An 18,425-nucleotide genomic window follows, 5' to 3' on the forward strand; every position below is an offset into this window, starting at 1 on the left:
TGAATACATTTTCACTATAAAAAAAAATCTAATAACATAAAAATAAGAGTATTAACAAAAATGATATAATAGTATTATTTCTTTCCTTGGCAAATGTTAGAAATCTTGAAAGCTAGTATTTCTTTTTAGGGTATATTCAAGTAAACACTTTTTTTCATGAAATATGCCAAATAAATACGGTTTCCTTTGAGACCGAACAATCTTTTATTATTCAGCATATATATTGAATATTATTATATTTGTAAATATATGGCAAGTCTACTTTTATTACATTTATATAACGGATATTACCTTATTCAAACCAATATTAGATTATATATGTGTATATATATGTATATATGAAAGAAAAACCCTAAAAAGTCGTCCAATATATTTTGTGTCAACCTTAAAACATCAAGAGTGAATTATGCTTTGAATATAAATCGAAATGGAAATCTTTGAATGTACTCGAATATCCGATTCTCAACATTTAGTTGAAAAGTTGCCTTAGCATTCGGATTCAAAGGGTATAAATATGGACAAAATTTGTGATCGATAATTATTCACTGAATTTATAATTTTGAGCACGTACTAAAAAACACGTTTTTTTTTTTTGTTTTTGTTTTTGCCCACAAAAAGTTTAGGAATTAAACAAAAACCATTATCTAATAATGAATAATAAATATTAACAATTACAAATAACAGATTTGAAAGATCAACTCATTGAAACCCCGAACCGCTCGTGAACGTGGAACTAACGTATTCCCTCACTTCCCTCGCTATCACTTCCTTCATCGTCTCCCAGAACTCCGCCGTCACTCCCTCCTCCGTCCTCCCTCCGCCGCCGCCGCCGCCGTATCCACCACTCCCCGGCGGTGCCAAAGTCAACGCCGTCATCACCTCCTCCTCCCTCTGCATTTGCGTCTGCGTCTGCCTCCGCTCTCTTGCTCGCCTCCTGAGCGTCGAATTCCAATGATTCTTCACCGCATTATCTGTGCGTCCGGGGAGGAGACGGGCGATCGTCGCCCACCGGTTTCCGTACCGTTCGTGAGCGGCGAGGATGGTCTCGTCTTCCTCCGCCGTGAACGGCCGGTGCTCCACGGCGGGGCTGAGCTGGTTGCACCACCGGAGCCGGCAAGATTTCCCCGACCGACCCTTTATGTGTTTGCCGATCAAAGACCAGTTTCTTGGCCCGTATTTCTCGACGAGTCGGGTCAGGATCCGGTCTTCCTCCGCGCTCCATGGACCCTTGACCCGACCGGGTTTCTCTCGTGATGGAGAGTTCTTGTGGGTGTTCGAAGTGTCTGAAGACGAAGATCCCGATGAAGACGATGTCGGAGATCCGCAGCGGTAACTGCTCATTGTCACGTCCATAGATTCAGTTCAGTTCTACGTCTGAAGCCTCTGTCCGAAACAGTGTGGAAACTGACTCTGTAAGAGAGAAAATCAGAGTACAGATTGAGAGAGAGAGAGAGAGAGTTCATGTTGGGTCGAGATTCAGTGTGTGTGAATATATATAACCGTGGGATCATGTATATGTGTATGTATATGTATAGGAGAGGAGGGTTCCAGGAAATTGGGCTATGTAAAGTTGTTAGGATGTTCTCTAGATATTTGTGCTCCCTCTTCCGCTGCTCCTTTTGTCTATTTTCCTTTTTTTTTAAATTATTATTTCTGTGCGCTTTGCCTGTGGATTTCGACTTATTAAAAAAAATAAATACAAAAAAAAAGGCTGAGATTTGTATGTAAAATGCGTCACTGATAATTCCTGAAACCACGAGCAATGGGTTTTTTTTTGGGCAGTGGTACGCATTTCTGTTTTTGTTTTTATGCTCCGGTACACATCGGTTTTTAGGGTTTGGTTTGATAAGTTTTGGTTCGCATTTTTCAATTTAAAATAAAATTTTACATTCATTAATTTTTTTTATATTTGTTTTGGTTTTAGATTGAATTCAATTTTTTATTCATAAGTATTTATTTCTATAAAGTATTTTTTATGTTCGAACTGAATTCAATTTTTTTCATTTTAATAAAAATATACATATTCAATTTTATACGGAATACAATTCCGATTAAGGGTTGCTATATTGTTTTTAACCGAATAATCGAACAGAATCGAATAAGATGCACCCGTAATCGAACCGAATCTGACTAAAAATCGAACGGTTATGAATTCTTTATACCCGAAAAAACTAAAACCAAATTGAACCGAACTGATTACACAAATAATTAAAAAATCGATAATTTCTTTAAAAAATAAGTCTTTACAACAAAATAATTGAATCCAGGCCGAATCAAACCGAAAAATAACTGAATTAAATTGAACCAAAATTTATATAAAAACCAAATGGTTATAGTTCTTCTATAACCAAAATAACTGAACCCGAATATAATTTAACTGAATCTGAACTAAAACCCGAAATGGATACCGCTAATTCTGATATCATAAATGTTGTTTAGATTTAGTTTTTTAATTATCGTAATATAAAATAATTACATCCACAATGGTATATTATTAAACGTAAGAAAAAAAAAACACATAAATACTTGTATCATCTCAATTTCCCAAATATGACACAAAGTGCTAGTGTAGTTCACACTAAAAAAAAGTGTCTACGGACCAAAAAAATTATTTATAAGTTAACCCATTGGCCTAAATCCAATAGCCTCCAGCTCATTCGTTGACATTTCGTACATGTTACAATTAGTTGTCTATAAATTATATGTTACCCATTTAATTAACGGAATTATAAAAAACTTAATTTGCCAATTATACAAAAAAAGTTGATTTTGCAAATTTTAATTTTTCTAAAATATTATTATATTTATTTAATTGGTTTTTTATATATATAAATTCCCCAATCATTTTACTCCTTTATCACCAATGTTTTTTTTTTGTCGTGCAACTCCAATATTCGTTGAGACCCCAACAACGAATATAAAAAACCCTAAGAAGAAAAAACTATTAGTGAGGCCATTTTGTTTACAAGCATGGATAAACATAGGTATGTACATGCATATAATGTTTATATATAAAATTTAAGAAAATTATATTATGATTACGCAAGCAGTGTCCAAGTGCATGTAACATAGAACAAAATCATTTAAAATATTATTCGTAATAATTATTAGTGCACGTACGTGCGTATTTTCATGATTAGGTTCAATGTAAATCAGCAAACCAACAAAATCGCGTATATAACAAATTCGTGATTTAATAAGGCAAAGGAAAGAGGAATGTTACTTCTGATCGCCGAAATCGTAATTTATTTATTTATTTTAATGAAAATAGATTCGCCGAGTTCAAAAATCCTTTGAAGACATGTTTAGCAATGTTCCGACAACGTATCTTTCTTTAAGATAAAAACCTATTATTTTATTAAATCGCTATTAATTAATTAATTATATTCCACCTATCCATAGTTAAATTATGACAAAAGTTAATATTTTCCACTAATTTTCGTTAATATTTTTAAATATACGTAAATTTTTAATCTAATAAAAAATTATACAAAAATTCAAAATTTTTCAAAATTTCTCACCAAATCGCGAAATATATTGTAATGTCCCACATCACGTAACGAATTAGGACCCGACTGGTTGTACCGCAGCGGTTGCGGTTGCGGATGATAGCGTTTTCAGAGTGTTTGCTAGCGATTGTAGGCGATTGGTACTGACTGGTTTATAAATGACTGTTGGTGGCGATTGCGGTTGGTTGCGAGTAAGAGTGAATGGTTGTACACGGTTGCGGTTGCGTTTGGATATAAATTACCAAAAAGGACATGATTTTAAAATAATTTTTTAAATCAATTACAATTAATTTTATATTATCATTTGATAAAAAAATATTTTATATAATTTATAAATAATTATATAAAATATTTTAAAATATAAATTCTATCAATTTAATTTATATTTAATTAAAAAATAATTTTTGATAAAAATATCAAAAATAATTATTGATAAATTTAAAAATTTTATAATTATGTGATAATGAAATTTAGTAAAATATGATATCAAAAAATAAATTCAAATCATAATACTAAACAAGTCATCAATAATATATATATATATACTAAACGAAGTCATCAACAATATATTTATATATAATATTTTGCATAAAACACGCTTCAATGTCAAAACTCAAATCCCAAACTGATATTTAGTTGTAAACTTTCATTCTCATGAAGACCCATGAACATAATAAATGTTTATAATGTGAAAGAAAAATTACATTTCACGAAACAACTATAATCATTAGAAATACACACAATTTTGTACAGATTTCTCAAGCATCAACAAAAAATGCACAAAGAAACGGTGAGAGAAACACTTGCATTTGACATCACACAGTTCTACAACCATAGTGTCCTTCAAAACTTAAAAGTCAAAGCAAAACCCACAAACATAAATCACACTTCTTGGCTACGTGCATTCAGGTACAGGAGAAACAAGGAATCAAATCCATAGGCATTGACTTAAGAAAAAATAGATCCATATTTTCAACCACGTAAAACACACTTCATGGCCAAAGTAGAATCTAAAACCCATTTCATACCAAAACAGAATCTAAAATCCATTCCGTAAATGCTACATCCAGAAAAGAATCCAAAACCCACAAAACCCATTTTGTGTAAAAGTATTATCTGTGAACTCGACAGGGATTTTCAAATGAAATGATAAATCCAAGTATTCAAACGAAATCTGGAAAAAAAAAAACAGAAGAGAAAAGGGGATAAACACAAAATAGAGACATAGACATACCAAGAGACGACGAAGATGACTAAGTCCGGAAAACTCCGGCGAGCTCCGGCAAGTTCCGACGATCTAGGTGCTGGGTCGACGGCTCGATGCGAACACAGGTTTTCCACGGACAGACATGTGAGAAGAATAGAAGAAAAAGAGAGTTAGGGTTTTATTATTTTCAAGGGTATTTTGGTCTTTTTCTATAAACGCTATGAAACGCTGCTAATGCAGGTGAGAAGCAGCGTTTTAATTTTTGAAGTTTTATTGCGGTTACGTTTCGCTGCGGTTGGACCAGCCAGTTTAACACCCGCCACCAATCGCCAGAAACCGCAACTGCTCCGTTTGCGGTTGGTAGCGGTACAACCAGTCACCCCCTTAAATGTCTCACATTTGGGAGTTGATCTGACAAGACACGTCATCACATATATCCACGTAGACATATCACATCATACAAATAATAATAAAATAATTAAAATTTTAAAATTAAAAAAATTTAAATTTTAAAATTTAAAACTAAAAATTTAAAAGTTCGAAAACAAAATATATAAATAAAAAATAAAATATATATATATATATATATATATATATATATACATTCCACCTATTGATTTTAAATAAAAAAAATTTATTTCTAATGTTTTATGATTTTTCCAGGTGGGGATGAATTGGTGGTCGACCGGGTATATTTGGAACCCAGGATTCGGATCTGTTCGGACAGGATGTCGCCGCTGCCATGACCTCCCGGGTTCCGGGACGTACGATGAGCCAAGTTCACTGGTGCTTGCTTAGTCTTTTGGTTTTGCCTCCATTGGTCGAATGGGCTATATGGTGTCCTAACCCATTTTCAATACGGTCAAAATAAAATTTGATATTTCGGTGCAGCCGAATTTTCTCTTCTTCAAAACTTTATGTATTTTCATTTTTTATAATCTTTTGACATTGATTTCCCCAATAAACAAAATTTCCAGGTACAGTCGTTACCGACACTCATATTGCATAGAAAACATGTACAAAAACGGTAAAAAAAAAAAAGACAAAATGCAATAACCCAAAAATACAATATGCCTAACAAAATAAATTAATCACATACAGAGGAGTAGTGTTATTCACCCCCTCGGTTCATCCATGCATATATGAAGATTAACAAACAAATAAATAAAAACATTAGATTGCTTCTGTGTTATTTGAAGGAATTAAAACACGTGCACGTATGCATATATTAAAAGGCGAATCTCCCTATTGGCTTGTAAGGCAAGAAGGTCCTCTTCTTCGCATCTTTTGATTCTGCTTTCCTCGCCATGTACAACCCATGGGACGAGACAGACGACGACGTCCCTCTCGATCTCCCGACCGAACTGTTCTTCACAGGCTCTTCTTGTCTCTTGAAGAAACTCGCAAACCTCGAGATCGAATCTTTCTGTTTCGCCCTTCCCTCGGATGCGCTTCGGAACAGAATCAAGTCTCTTAACCTCCATTTCCTGGAGGATGATGATACAGAAGATAACGCAGACGAGAAAGAGCCCTTCTCCTTGAGGGATGATTCTGATTCTTCTTTCTTCTTTCGTTCTCGTTCTTGATCTTGTTCTTCTTCTTCCCATGGATAGGCCGAGACCCGGAAAGGGGAGAGCGATCTCGATGCTCTCTGGTTCGAGCCATGGCTCTGCTCTCTCCCTCGTCCTCTTCTCGACCCATTCCGTGCCTTTTCTAAGGCGGCTTTGAACGGGTCGACGTCCACGGGTTTCATCTTCTTAGGCGAAAACGCTTTGCGTAGAAGGTTCTTACCCTGAGAGATCGGTGACCTTGGAGAAGAAAGAGGAGAAGTTTTCTTGAACTGCTCGAGCTCGTCTATCTGTAAACGTGGTGGAGGCTTCAAGGGCTTGATCTTGCCTCCGTCGAAGAGCTCCTCCGCGAAAAGAGAGGCCGTTTCGGATCTGTCACCGAGGTCGAAAGCGAAATCATCATCACCACCACCATCATCATCATCATCATCATCTTTAACAAGGGTATTGATCTTGCTGGTGGGCGATTTCGGGGTTCCTGGCTTCACTTCCCAATCAAAAGGAATGAACAGAGGCTCAGATGATAAGTCTTGTGTTGATGTATAATCCTCGAAATCTCTGTAAAACTCCGCAACCCTTCGTGGGCTTGTCGGTGTACTGAAGAATCCACCTGATAAATGCCTTGGAGATGAAGGAACCGTCATCACTTCCATTCTCTCTCTCTGTGTTGTCTCTGTTAATGCTTTTGGTTTTCCGATGAGTACGGAGACAAGGGGAAGAGAGCTAAGAGAGACATTAATACGGTGGAGGAAAGAGAGAGGAAAGAGGGAAGCGAGGGCTCATATCGCTGACCAAATTATAAAGATGGCTCAAGCAAAACATTGAAGATAATTGCGAATAAGTCCCTCTACCTTTTCTTATTTTGTGTTCTGCTACATCTCTTTGAAAATGGTTTCGGTTAGTCCCCTCTAATGCATTTTTTTTTAGTTTTGCATGGAAATAATACACATGTAATATTAAATCGATTCAATACAATTTATGGTGGTCTCTTACAATTTTTAATTAATGCAAGAATTATTCAGTATGTATGGATGATTGAATCGTTTGTATCAAGATTTTTGGTTACCCATATTAACACAACTATTTTTCATTTGAATATATTTTTTCTATTATTTTTAGTTTTGTAATAACCTATATATCAATGACCAAATATATATTTTATTAATGTTTTTGTTAGTTTATCTAACCAGAACCATAGAACATGGAACCACCGTGGTTATCTTTATAAAAAACATTCGAATCGGATTTTTCTAAAATTAACACATGAAATAAATGATATTATAATTTAGGAATTTAAACAAGTATAAGCAAATTTATAAATACGAATATCTAGATGAACAATTTTATTGAAAAAGAGGTGTTGATTGATTCAAAACAAAATATAGGCCATAAAATCAAAATGTACACGAATACGTGTATTTGTTTGGTGGCATCATGATAATAAATGAGTAAATGGCCGCCCTTTATGACCATTCAATTTTCATGTGTTATGAAATCTGTTATTAAATCTATAACCTTCGTTATGTAATGGTCACTTCGTTGAATTTTCCACAAAGTTCATTAGCCGACAATGAGCATATGAATATTATTATGGTTTGGTGGTCGAAATTATTTCAATTAATTATTATTTTTCCCAATAAAGTGAGACTTTTGGTCAACCCAGCAGCTTGGTCGGAGACTTTGTAGATCAAACTTATCAATTTAGCTAAACAGACAAAATCGTTTTCCAAAAAAAAAAAAAAAAAAAAAAAAAAAAAAAAAAGTACTTTTTTTTTCAAAAGGCTTGTGGTTTTAGGCCGCATCTTTTGCGGGTCGGATTGGGTGGACCTGTGAGTTTTCGGCCCAAATGAATATTTGCAGGTGATGCTGTATTGATCATCTTAGGAAATAAGTAGATGTGGCAACGTGGGAACTGGGAAGGGACATGGGGAAATTTGGTTACGACTACGTACAATTAGATTATAATTTATTATTTTAACTATTTCTTAAATATACTATTGTATATAAATAATTTTTAATTATAACCATTTTATGTATTTTATTTTTAAAACATAGAGACAAAATAAAAATGTTGCTAATTGTTTATATTTCTTTACCAGTGCAATCACGGAGTTCTGTTTTATTTTTGGTAAACGGAATAGCATATCATTGTGAATGTGGGAATACAATTTGGTTTCAAATTTATAATCAAATTACTATGCTAATTCAGTTTCAGAAATAATAAATAATCAAACCATTTGATTCTTCTGAAATACGAAGTCCTTAGTTTTAAAGATCAAATGACGATTTAGAAATTTTTTTATTTCGCTATTTCCATTTTTTTTTAATGTACACGGACAATATATTTAAAAATGATAATCTAATCAAATTTGGAATGGCTCATATTCATAACATTATAGATGATTAGAATAAGGTGTTTTATATGTAATTAAGAATAATAAATGAGGGTTTAATAATCTTTCTTTAAGTTTTAGACGATTTTGACATGGAAACTTAAAAGGAGTGATTGGGAAATGGTAAAATGTTTCTTAAAAAACGAGAGTTTAACGAACTTTCCTTAATCAAAATGTAGATCGTAAATTTTTATAATGCTTTTTTAGTTGTTCTAAGAAAACTCATGATTTCATATAAGATTTATCCTAATAATAACAAAATACAAAATGAGTATTTTGGAATCGTAAATAATTATTGCTTTCCAATAAAATCCGTAAACATTGTCATCTTAGCTAATGAATGAATTATTAATTTACATATAAATTTCAATTCAAATATTAAGGTATATACCTAAAAATGTAAAATAAAATAAATATATTTCAGGAATTGACAATGATAAAGAACACTAAAAACATAATATTGTACTTTACAATTTTAATAAAATATCACTAAAAGTATGAGAATTTTAAATTTAATAAATAAATATATAAAATTTTAATTTTATATAAAACATATAAGCTTTAAATGTTTTCTCATAAATCCACATACAAAACCAAACGTGAGTTTGCACAAAAACATTAAATTTGTATATTTTTATACAAAATTAAAAATTGTTGTATTTATTTACCAAATTTATAAAATTCATATTTTTTTCCCGATATTCCTTTTAAAAATAATAAATTGTATATTTTAAATCCTAGCATTAAAATTATATAACATATAGTTTTAAAATTTTATTCTACTCTGTTATATAATTTTAATAAGAACCTACATTTTACACATAACCTAACAATTAATGTGCAATGTGAATAATATTGGAAGCAAAAAATATAAAAAACCCAAACCAGAATGGTGGTGGATGTGATATTCTCGAAAGATCCCTCCACTACCTCACGGTCCAAAAAAAAAAAAGAATTTATATAAAAACAAAAGTCCATAACGAAATTCCCGGATTACCCTTCGTTCCCACATGCGCCCATTACTCCACAGCCATTCACTTGCCCCCGCCTCCGTTTCGAATTCACTCTTCTTCTTCTTCATCTGTGAGGACAAAACAGACGAACAACAAAAGGCGAAGGAACCATGTTGGAAGAATCTCTGTTATCGGTTATGTACAGTTGGTTCACACCCACTGTCCTCTTCGTCTTCCTCAACCTCATGATCGGCACCATTGCCATCACTTCTTCCTTCTCCTCCTCCTCCTCCACCAAACCCAACGATCCAAATCATCCTCAGATCCATCGCTCTCCTTCTGTTCTTCACCGTCTCAAGTCCATCAGCTTCTCCTCCCTCACTTCTCCCGACAAAACCCAGCTAGGGTTTCCTCCTCCGACCGCCGCCTCAACCCCCGATGTGGTCGACCTCCATTCCCAACCCCACCCCGCTTCGATCGAACAGAACCAGACCCAGCCTTTTCCCTCCGCATCTCCCTCTGTTCTTAGCCGAATCAAATCCTTCAACCTCTACGACTACATTTCCCAGGAACCCACCTCCTCTTTCTCGGCTTCCGAATCATCGCCGCCGCCGCCGCCGCAGATCCATGAAACCCTAGACGCGAAAACTGTGGAAGGGGAAGGAGAAGAACAAGCCGAACCGGCCCTTGAGGATGCCTACAACAAGCTGAACGTGAGCCACGTGAACCACATAGCTCGGACCAAGTCCGACACCGAGCCTGCAGCCGGAACCGTACCTCCGAAGCTGCCGAAGAAGATGAAGAAATCCGCTAGCACAAAGTCGCCGTTCTCTCACTTCGAGGAAGGGGAAATCGCCACGGTCGAGGCTCGCCGACCGGCTACGGTGAGGGAAGGGAGGGTTACGGCGGAGGAAGAAGACGGCGACTCCTCCGATGAGGAGGTGGACGCGAAGGCCGACGACTTCATCAATCGGTTCAAGCAACAGCTGAAGTTGCAGAGGATGGATTCCATTACGAGGTACAAGGAGACGGTGAAGAAAGCGAATCGGAAGTAAAAAAAAAACATCCGTGGTGGATCATGTTGATTATGTGTTAATTTTGGACGTCATCGAAAATTCATAAAATTTTCTTGGGGTTTTCTTTCTTTTTCTCTGAATCTCCATCGATTTCGCTCGGGTTTTTTTGCTGCAACTGCTTTTCTTTCTTCTACTTTTCCCGAGAAAACAAATTCGGAGAAAATATGAGAATCTTCACAGTTCTTCAATGGGATGAGTGTATTCTGGAAATTTCCCCGACGTCGGCCTCCTTGGCAGCTGAAGAATCTTCAGCGGTGGCCTCGTAGATCTGACCTCCATGGAAATGGTCTTACGAAAGTGGCGAACTTCTTGAAATTCCCAGACTACCCTTATAGTTTGGTGGCTGGACACCCTTTGGAGTTGTCGACAGGTCTCAGGGGTCATTTCGTCATTTCCTCTTCGGATTGTAACGACGCCGGTGTCTTGGAGTGGCGGCCTGCGAAGTCACGGAATTACCATTTGTATTTGCGAAGGGCATGGGCATTGTTGTAAATTCAAGTCATTAGCATCTACGATGAGTGCTTATTATCCGTACGTGCAGGATGTTTGGCACGTGGAGCTGGAGCCTTTCTGTTTTTTAATTTGGTCAGTCATATTGGTGCTTACCGGTGGATTGTGAAGCCAAAGACTGTCAAATACGAATTCAATACCGATACCCATGTCCCAAAATTAGGGCATATCTGACATTTTCGTTTCAAAGTTCCAATCTTTTCCCGAGGGGAATTCATGTGGGTCGATTTTGAAAGGGAAGTGCTTGTGGGTTGGGGAGGAAACAACGGCTCCACCCTTACCGCCTGTGTGATTGCTAACCGTGAGTGAGCATTCTGTTAATCACGGTTCTCAATCTTGATTACGTTTCTTCATCATTAAGGTGGTGGTTGACGCGCAGAGGAATTTCGTGGGCGACCAAGGACAAGGTGCAGCAAGCCAATTACTTCGGGTCACTCACCCAAGCATCGTCAGTTCGTGTCGGGTCGTATAGAGGAGAAGAGATCTATGCCCCTTTCAAGAGCCTTCTTCCAATGGTACGTATCATCATCATCATCATCATCATATTCCACTGTTTCATAGCATCATTAGCACAGTCATGGATTTAGTGAACAGTGCTCAAGTTTCTCTCTTTATTACAGTGAAATGAAGTGATCGTTTGGACGGACATGTGGTCTGTAATTGATGTGGAAAAGGTGAACACGGACGATGTTGTGTTCGGTGGATGGGACATAAGCGACATGAATTTGGCAGACGCCATGGCAAGGGCCAAGGTTCTTGACATTGATCTGCAGAAGCAACTCAGTCCTTACATGGAGAACATGGTCCCACTCCCAGGGATCTTCGATCCCGATTTCATTGCTGCCAATCAAGGGCTCACGTGCCAACAACGTCATCAATGGCTCCAAGAAGGAACAAATTGATCAGATCATCAAAGACATCAGGTACCCACCAATGAAGTTGAAAGCTGCGTTCTTGATGTTTTCAGACAAGGCTTTTCACTTGCTGGGTTCAGTTTCTTGATGCTGTGTGATGTGATGAACAGGGAGTTCAAGGAGAAGAACAAGGTTGACAAAGTTGTGGTGCTTTGGACAGCAAACACGGAGCGTTACAGCAATGTGATCGCTGGGCTAAACGACACAATGGAAAACCTCTTGGCTTCTGTTGAAAAGAACGAGCCCGAGACCTCACCATCTCGTCTCACAGTGACTTGCACTGTGTTAAGTTGTGTATTGGCATTTACTTCGTTCTATCCATTGTTTGGTGGGCAGTGGGATCAAGAGTGCCGAGTTGCGGATCAGGAAACTGCCATTCCAGAGGCTTGTTCGTGAGATTGCTTTCTTATCGAGCAACTCCTTTGAGTGGGCTATCTAATGGTGTGAACTGTCGTCATGTGGGTTTTTGTGATTGCAGAGCCATGTGGTGCTGGCACTCCAGGAAGCGGCAGAGGCGTATTTGAGGACGCCAACCTCTGCGCCATCCGCGCCAGCGTGTAACCATGATGCCTAAGGATACCCGGCTTGCTCGTCGCATCAGGGGTGAACGTGCTTGATCGAATCAGCCCATTTCTCTGAAGTGTACTGATATGGGAGATGAAGTGGCGTGTGGCTAGCAATAGGAGATATGGTGTTCTCGACCACAAGTTTGTGTTTTTGGTTCCTGTTCAAGTGGTGTTGCCACCTGCCCGTGGCCCAGAAAACACACTCTTTGTTGATTTTCAACGATCTAGTTTCTCATCGAATCTCCATCATGGGAGGTTCCTGAGCTGAGATCGCTATCACGGGAGGATTCCAAGCCAGGAAGCTATACTCCCAAGTCAACACCACTATCTTCCAATTGATGTAAAACGTAAAATGTAACCTGAACATGTGACGGGATAGTTATATTCTTACCAGAGACAGTGAAATGGCTGTGCGTTCAAGGAAAAGCCCTTCTGAGGTATTGCATAACAAAATTCTTAGGGTTAGAAGAGTAACAACATACAATACCACCGCATCCTGAGGGTTTAACTTGACTCGGGCTGCGATTTCTTCTCTTGTTCGGCAGGAGGCTGCTCTTTTATTTCCGGTTTCTCGTCTTCTTGTTTAGTCGGGACACACGGTCTCCATACGGTTTCCCTCCCTACATCCATGAGTGCTATTCCCTTGACCGTTAACTCCGCTCTAATCTGATCGCTTCTCTCAAACTCCTTGTTCTTCCGGGCTCTTGTCCTCTCCTCGATCATCCGTGATATGTCTTCTTCCTCCACCCCCGCCCTTACCAGTGCCTTTTGCCTCAATTCCTTCAGAAACTGCTCAAACGCATGATAAATGTTGTCACCCCAAAGGGATTCCAGGCATTTTCTTTACAACAGAGAGCTACTACAACATTGCGATGTTGGTATTATTACCTCTCCGTAGCTGAGGTTAGACAGCAGGCCGAGTACGTCCAGGATCTCCCTCGCTGCTTTTTCAACCTCGGTGAGGGACAGAGTCAGTGACATGCGCTGCTTCTGTTGCATTTTCTGAAATTTTTTGGAAAGGCAGAAGAAAGAATGAACAGGCTACTTTTAATGCACAAATTAAGCAGAAGCTAATTTTTCAGATCAGATGGGGGATGAAAAGGGATGGAGTGCAACTGGACAAATGTCAGAAAGTAAACAAATAATACCTTGAGCTTGCCCAGTGAACTGTTGATGAATTTCAATACATCCTGGAAAGCACCCGTAAGTATATGGGCCGTGTTCAAGTCATCTGACATTTTACCTTCAAACTCGGTCTTTAGCTTGTCCATGATGTCTTTTGCTTCTGAAGTTAGTTGAGCCTTTCCCCCATCTTTAGACATTGCTTCTCGATATGGCAACAGAGCATCCACTAGATCTTGTAAAGTCTATTAAAATGAAGAGATGTTAAGTTATAAATCCGAAACTTGAACCTTTTAATAACAAATGCCTTGCCTTTATTTCGATTTTCTTTCGCAAACCATAAGAAGAAAAAAACACAACATTTTCAAACTTGATTTTCAAAGTTTGATGGAAAAGCACGGCACCTGATAAATATAATACAACGCATCCGATGAACTCTCCAGCTGCCAGAGAGAATAATTTAGAGGAGACCGATATTGTACACTAATCAAGAAGTGTCTCAGCGCCAGCGGATGGTATCTAGCAGTGATCTACAGGCAAAGAAGCAGTAACATCAAATGTGAAAGACAAGAAGATGATAATTCTGATATATTTGCATTAGCCAAAAGAATCTATTCAGGCTTAGTCTCAAACAGAAGGAACTCACATCTCGAATTGTGAAAAAATTGCCCAATGATTTTGACATCTTCTCGTTATTGTTAGTGACATGCCCGTTATGCAACCAGTAAGCCACACCACTGTTCTCACAAGCGGCACAAGATTGTGCAATCTCATTCTCATGATGAGGAAAGATCAGATCTATGCCACCACCATGAATGTCAAATCTTGGAGACAGATAATGGGCACTCATTGCACTACATTCTATGTGCCACCCAGGCCTTCCCAGACCCCAAGGACTCTCCCAGTGTGGCTCACCAGGTTTTGCAGCCTGCATCGGTTTCTAGATATAAGTACCTGCCTTGTCCATCAGTGAATATTTACAGCTCCAAGGCTCGATGTACTGTCTCAGAGAAGGTAAAAAAATCCGATTTTAAACCTTCCATAGGGCAAAGTCAGCTGGATTGCGCTTCCTTGAGTCAACAGCAACACGCTCACCAGCTCTGGTATGCTCCAGCTTTTGCCCAGATAATTGGCCATAATTTGGTGACTTATCAACAGAGAAAAACACATCGCCGTCCACTACATACCCACAGTCTTTCTCTATGATCTGAAACGAACAAGCACACAGATCATACACCTAATCTACGGGTTTAACCTTATTTATTACTCTGATCATGATCCTATATCATATCTTTCAATAATTCAATGGGACAATATACGAAGAACAAAGAACATATCAAGATGGTTGATCAAGCTGACAGACCTTTTCTATCATCTCTATGATCTGTTCCATATGGCTGCTGACACAAGGCTGGTGGGTGGGAACAAGGCATTGAAGCGCACCCATATCAATAAGATATTCTTCACAATATCTATTGCTCAAATCTAATGGGTTTTCCCCATGCTCATTAGCACGTTTGATTATCTGTCACAAGGCCAGAATCCAGACTTTAGAATCCAACAAAACCCAAAATAAGCAAAACTTGCGATCTTTGAGTCTTTTGAAAACAATTGAAACAGTTGAACTCAACTATAACTTAAAAAACACAAAAATAAGATGATGATCACTGTAAACATAGTTGTTCATCGCAACAACAGAGCTATCCCAATTTCAAAATCTGAGAATTCAATCAGAAGGTCATACCTTGTCATCAACATCTGTAAAATTCCGGACATATGTAACTTCATAGCCCAAATGCAGTAAGTATCTGCACAACCGGTAAAACAATACCATAAACGCTACAAAATCCAAGAGAGAGCCCCTTGAACCAAAATTCACTGTTTTTATTTATCAGTACATAATTTAATTTTGTCCCATATGGAGTAATTAAAATTCTCTACTTGTCTTGTTAAATTCAGGAGCAAAAAATGCAATTTGAATTTATAATCACAAATATTTCATCACAACTTCCCATTAACTAAAAACGTTGGCAACAACAGCAGCACAAAAGGACACAATTTCCCCTCAAAGAATGCTGCCCGAAATCACCATAAAAACTGAGGAACTCCAATTTCCTTAGAAGCACACAAACCCCTCAATTGGTGCAGATCCAGAGAGCTGAAAAAGCGAAAAGAAACAGACCTGTAAAGGATGTCGAAGGAAACAGCGGCACGAGCGTGGCCGAGATGGCTGAAATCGTAGGCGGTAATACCACAGACATACATGGCGACTTTACCGGGCTCGATCGGCTTGAAAACCTCCTTCTGCTGCGTCATCGAATTGTACACCTTCAACTCCACCTTGTTTGCCTCCATCTCCGCCGACGACGACACAACAGCTCGACCGCTCGAGATCCGCTTCGTCCAAATACACTCTGCAAAAACGCAACGTTACGTGGCCCAAAAGAAAATCAGAGTGACGCTTTGACGCTTTCTAAAGACAATCTAAAGTTCGGACAAACATGTGCCATCTTCTTTCTAATCTCAAGCCAACAAATCCAAGCATGAACGGATCTAGATCTTCACAATCAATCCAACACATAACTAAAACAATACCAGCTGACAAAACTCCATCTTTCTGTGATAAGCAACACCAGAACCAGAAGAGAGAGAATCAAGAGATACTTATATACTCGAGAATCTAAGCAAAAAGGAGGAGCAAGTGGGTTTGCTTGGAGGCCGCGTGACTGTAACCCAGAAAACAAAGAAGGGAGACGCAGGCGAGAGATCAGAGAAAGGGGAAAGGAGATCGTTACATATGGAACATCCTTTACATCTTTTACTGTTATACCATTATTGGTATATACATACACACACGGGCTTATACAAAAATCACTTATACAAATGAATTAAGAGCTTAAATTACATCACATGGAAAAAAACCGAGCACACCGCCGTTAACTACAAAATCGAAACCATAGAATCAGAAGACGACGAGCAAACAATAGTCGAAGAACGGAGTCGTGTTTGCAAGAGAACAATCGAAGAAACGAGCAACCATTGAATCTGAGAAAAGGGAGAACGAATCCGTCGAATAAACGAGCAACAACACACCCACAGAACGAGAGTCGTGCCGAAGAAACTAACCTAGAAAATAAGAAAGCTACGATAGAAGAAACGCAGGAGGATAGGTCGCCGTGAGCCACAGAAGAAGAAATGACCGCGCAAGCCACAGAACGAGTCGATCAGAGAGGAAGGTCGAATCTGCAGCGGAGAAAATCAGAGATGCAGAAGGCTTGCTTCCGGCGCTGGGAGAATCAGAGCAAATAGTGAATTAGTAATTTAGGGTTTAATTTTAAATGAAGGGTAAAATAGTAATTTACTTAATTTCGGTATCTGCTGGTAATAATCTGATCTTGAATATTAATCGAATCCAAAATTCACGTATTTCTAAAATGATTATCCGATCTCACCTCGTTAGGCGTAGATATAAGTCGGATACCCAATTTTTAGAATATTTTATTTTATTTTCACCATCAAGGATTTTATAAAAATATTATCTCAGTTTTAGTTTTAGTTTCACAAGATCCGGATATTCGTAACTCGGGTTAAAAATTTCGGTCTTATACTTACGGATATCCGAATTCATACCACTTATAAAATTTTAAACTATGAAATGATAAAGATAGAGAGTACAAACGAGAGAGATACAAAGTATAAAGAGAAAAATTTACGATGAAAAGAGATGAATGAGAATTTAAAACAGATGAATGGTTGATTCGGTTAAATAGAAAAAAAAAGAAAACGTTAGTAAATAATAAGAATAACTTAGATAAATATTATAAACATAAAGAATTTTTTAGATTTTTAACAAATATATCGGATATTTTCGGGTATTTTTCTAAAATAATTAAAACCGGAATTCGGTTTCGGATCGAAAATTTCGTCTCGTTAATATTCAATCTCTTCATCGTTAATATTCGAATATCATTTATTCGGGTACTTGTTAAAATGTATGTCTCCAAATCTACGGATTACAGGTTAAAACGTCCATCTCTAGATTAGATACCTTAATTTTGAATATCCATCCCACAGATTTGGTCGGATCGGATTGGGTACTCGAATTCCAGATTTTTTTTTTACCGAGTAGGAAGCGTTTTTTAGCGGTCTCCCAATTAGCCGGCGGTCACGGTTGTAATCCATATTCTATAGTGTGGTGTGGTGTGGTGAAGGTCATTTTCTTTGGTGCATGTTATTTATTTTTTTGTTTTAAATAAATGCCATTAAATGTCCCCAATCATATGTTCCATGATTTATAATAAGCCATATACCACATTCCAAAGATTTGTTTACACGTGCATTTTTGAAAGGTAAATGCTAAAATCGAATTGTTATATGATATGATTTTTTTTATTGAATGCCGTGTAAAAATGCATTATATAAAAAACACTGATACTTTACTATTTTGATTTCAATACATATTCTTTTTCATCTTTTATCCTATGATCTATATGATCCAAAATATAGTGTAATCACATATTGATCTTATTGATCATAACGTTAAATTTATAGTGATCACACTAATTCATTATATTCATCCCTCGTATATCTTACTAATCATTTGATTA

At 37.4% G+C, this 18,425-nt stretch overlaps 4 protein-coding genes across 5 annotated transcripts; 1 reads left to right on the plus strand and 3 right to left on the minus strand.

Annotated features, from left to right (window-relative positions):
• Window positions 1–626: 626 nt before the first annotated feature.
• LOC104803790 (transcriptional activator Myb-like) lies at window positions 627–1,594 on the minus strand. The gene has a single exon (XM_010527842.2). It carries the CDS (start codon window positions 1,351–1,353, stop codon window positions 700–702), a length of 654 nt encoding a protein of 217 aa, XP_010526144.1. The 5' UTR covers window positions 1,354–1,594; the 3' UTR covers window positions 627–699.
• Window positions 1,595–5,769: 4,175 nt separating this feature from the next.
• LOC104803791 lies at window positions 5,770–7,073 on the minus strand. Its single transcript, XM_010527843.2, has one exon. The coding sequence runs from the start codon at window positions 6,935–6,937 to the stop codon at window positions 5,945–5,947; it is 993 nt and encodes a 330-aa protein (XP_010526145.1). The 5' UTR covers window positions 6,938–7,073; the 3' UTR covers window positions 5,770–5,944.
• Window positions 7,074–9,611: 2,538 nt separating this feature from the next.
• LOC104803792 lies at window positions 9,612–10,780 on the plus strand. The gene has a single exon (XM_010527844.1). The coding sequence runs from the start codon at window positions 9,801–9,803 to the stop codon at window positions 10,683–10,685; it is 885 nt and encodes a 294-aa protein (XP_010526146.1). The 5' UTR covers window positions 9,612–9,800; the 3' UTR covers window positions 10,686–10,780.
• A 2,231-nt stretch (window positions 10,781–13,011) lies between these two features.
• Window positions 13,012–17,114, minus strand: LOC104803793 (cysteine--tRNA ligase 2, cytoplasmic-like). Of its 2 annotated transcripts, none has more exons than XM_010527845.2 (10): window positions 16,945–17,114; window positions 16,001–16,232; window positions 15,563–15,626; window positions 15,182–15,343; window positions 14,855–15,025; window positions 14,465–14,746; window positions 14,223–14,348; window positions 13,845–14,063; window positions 13,585–13,698; window positions 13,012–13,485 (listed from the first exon to the last, which is right to left on the minus strand). In XM_010527845.2, the coding sequence occupies exons 2-10, from the start codon at window positions 16,171–16,173 to the stop codon at window positions 13,201–13,203; spliced, it is 1,596 nt and encodes a 531-aa protein (XP_010526147.1). In that variant the 5' UTR covers window positions 16,174–16,232; window positions 16,945–17,114; the 3' UTR covers window positions 13,012–13,200. The 2 variants fall into 2 exon arrangements, with proteins under 2 accessions (XP_010526147.1, XP_010526148.1); XM_010527846.2 differs by lacking the exon at window positions 16,945–17,114 and adding an exon at window positions 16,414–16,926.
• Between the last annotated feature and the right edge of the window lie 1,311 nt (window positions 17,115–18,425).

Source organism: Tarenaya hassleriana, unplaced genomic scaffold (assembly GCF_000463585.1).
Source record: "Tarenaya hassleriana unplaced genomic scaffold, ASM46358v1 Cleome9, whole genome shotgun sequence".
In the NCBI taxonomy this organism is placed as follows: domain Eukaryota; kingdom Viridiplantae; phylum Streptophyta; class Magnoliopsida; order Brassicales; family Cleomaceae; genus Tarenaya; species Tarenaya hassleriana.

Excerpts from the sequence above, each read along its gene's own strand:
- LOC104803791 (XM_010527843.2), bottom strand. The coding sequence starts at position 6,937 with ATGGAAGTGATGACGGTTCCTTCATCTCCAAGGCATTTATCAGGTGGA.
- LOC104803792 (XM_010527844.1), top strand. The coding sequence starts at position 9,801 with ATGTTGGAAGAATCTCTGTTATCGGTTATGTACAGTTGGTTCACACCC.
- LOC104803790 (XM_010527842.2), bottom strand. The coding sequence starts at position 1,353 with ATGGACGTGACAATGAGCAGTTACCGCTGCGGATCTCCGACATCGTCT.
- LOC104803793 (XM_010527845.2), bottom strand. The coding sequence starts at position 16,173 with ATGGAGGCAAACAAGGTGGAGTTGAAGGTGTACAATTCGATGACGCAG. Across the intron at positions 14,747-14,854 it reads CTGACTTTGCCCTATGGAAG|GCTGCAAAACCTGGTGAGCC; the intron begins GTTTAAAATCGG and ends AAACCGATGCAG. Across the intron at positions 13,486-13,584 it reads CTAACCTCAGCTACGGAGAG|TTTCTGAAGGAATTGAGGCA; the intron begins GTAATAATACCA and ends GCGTTTGAGCAG.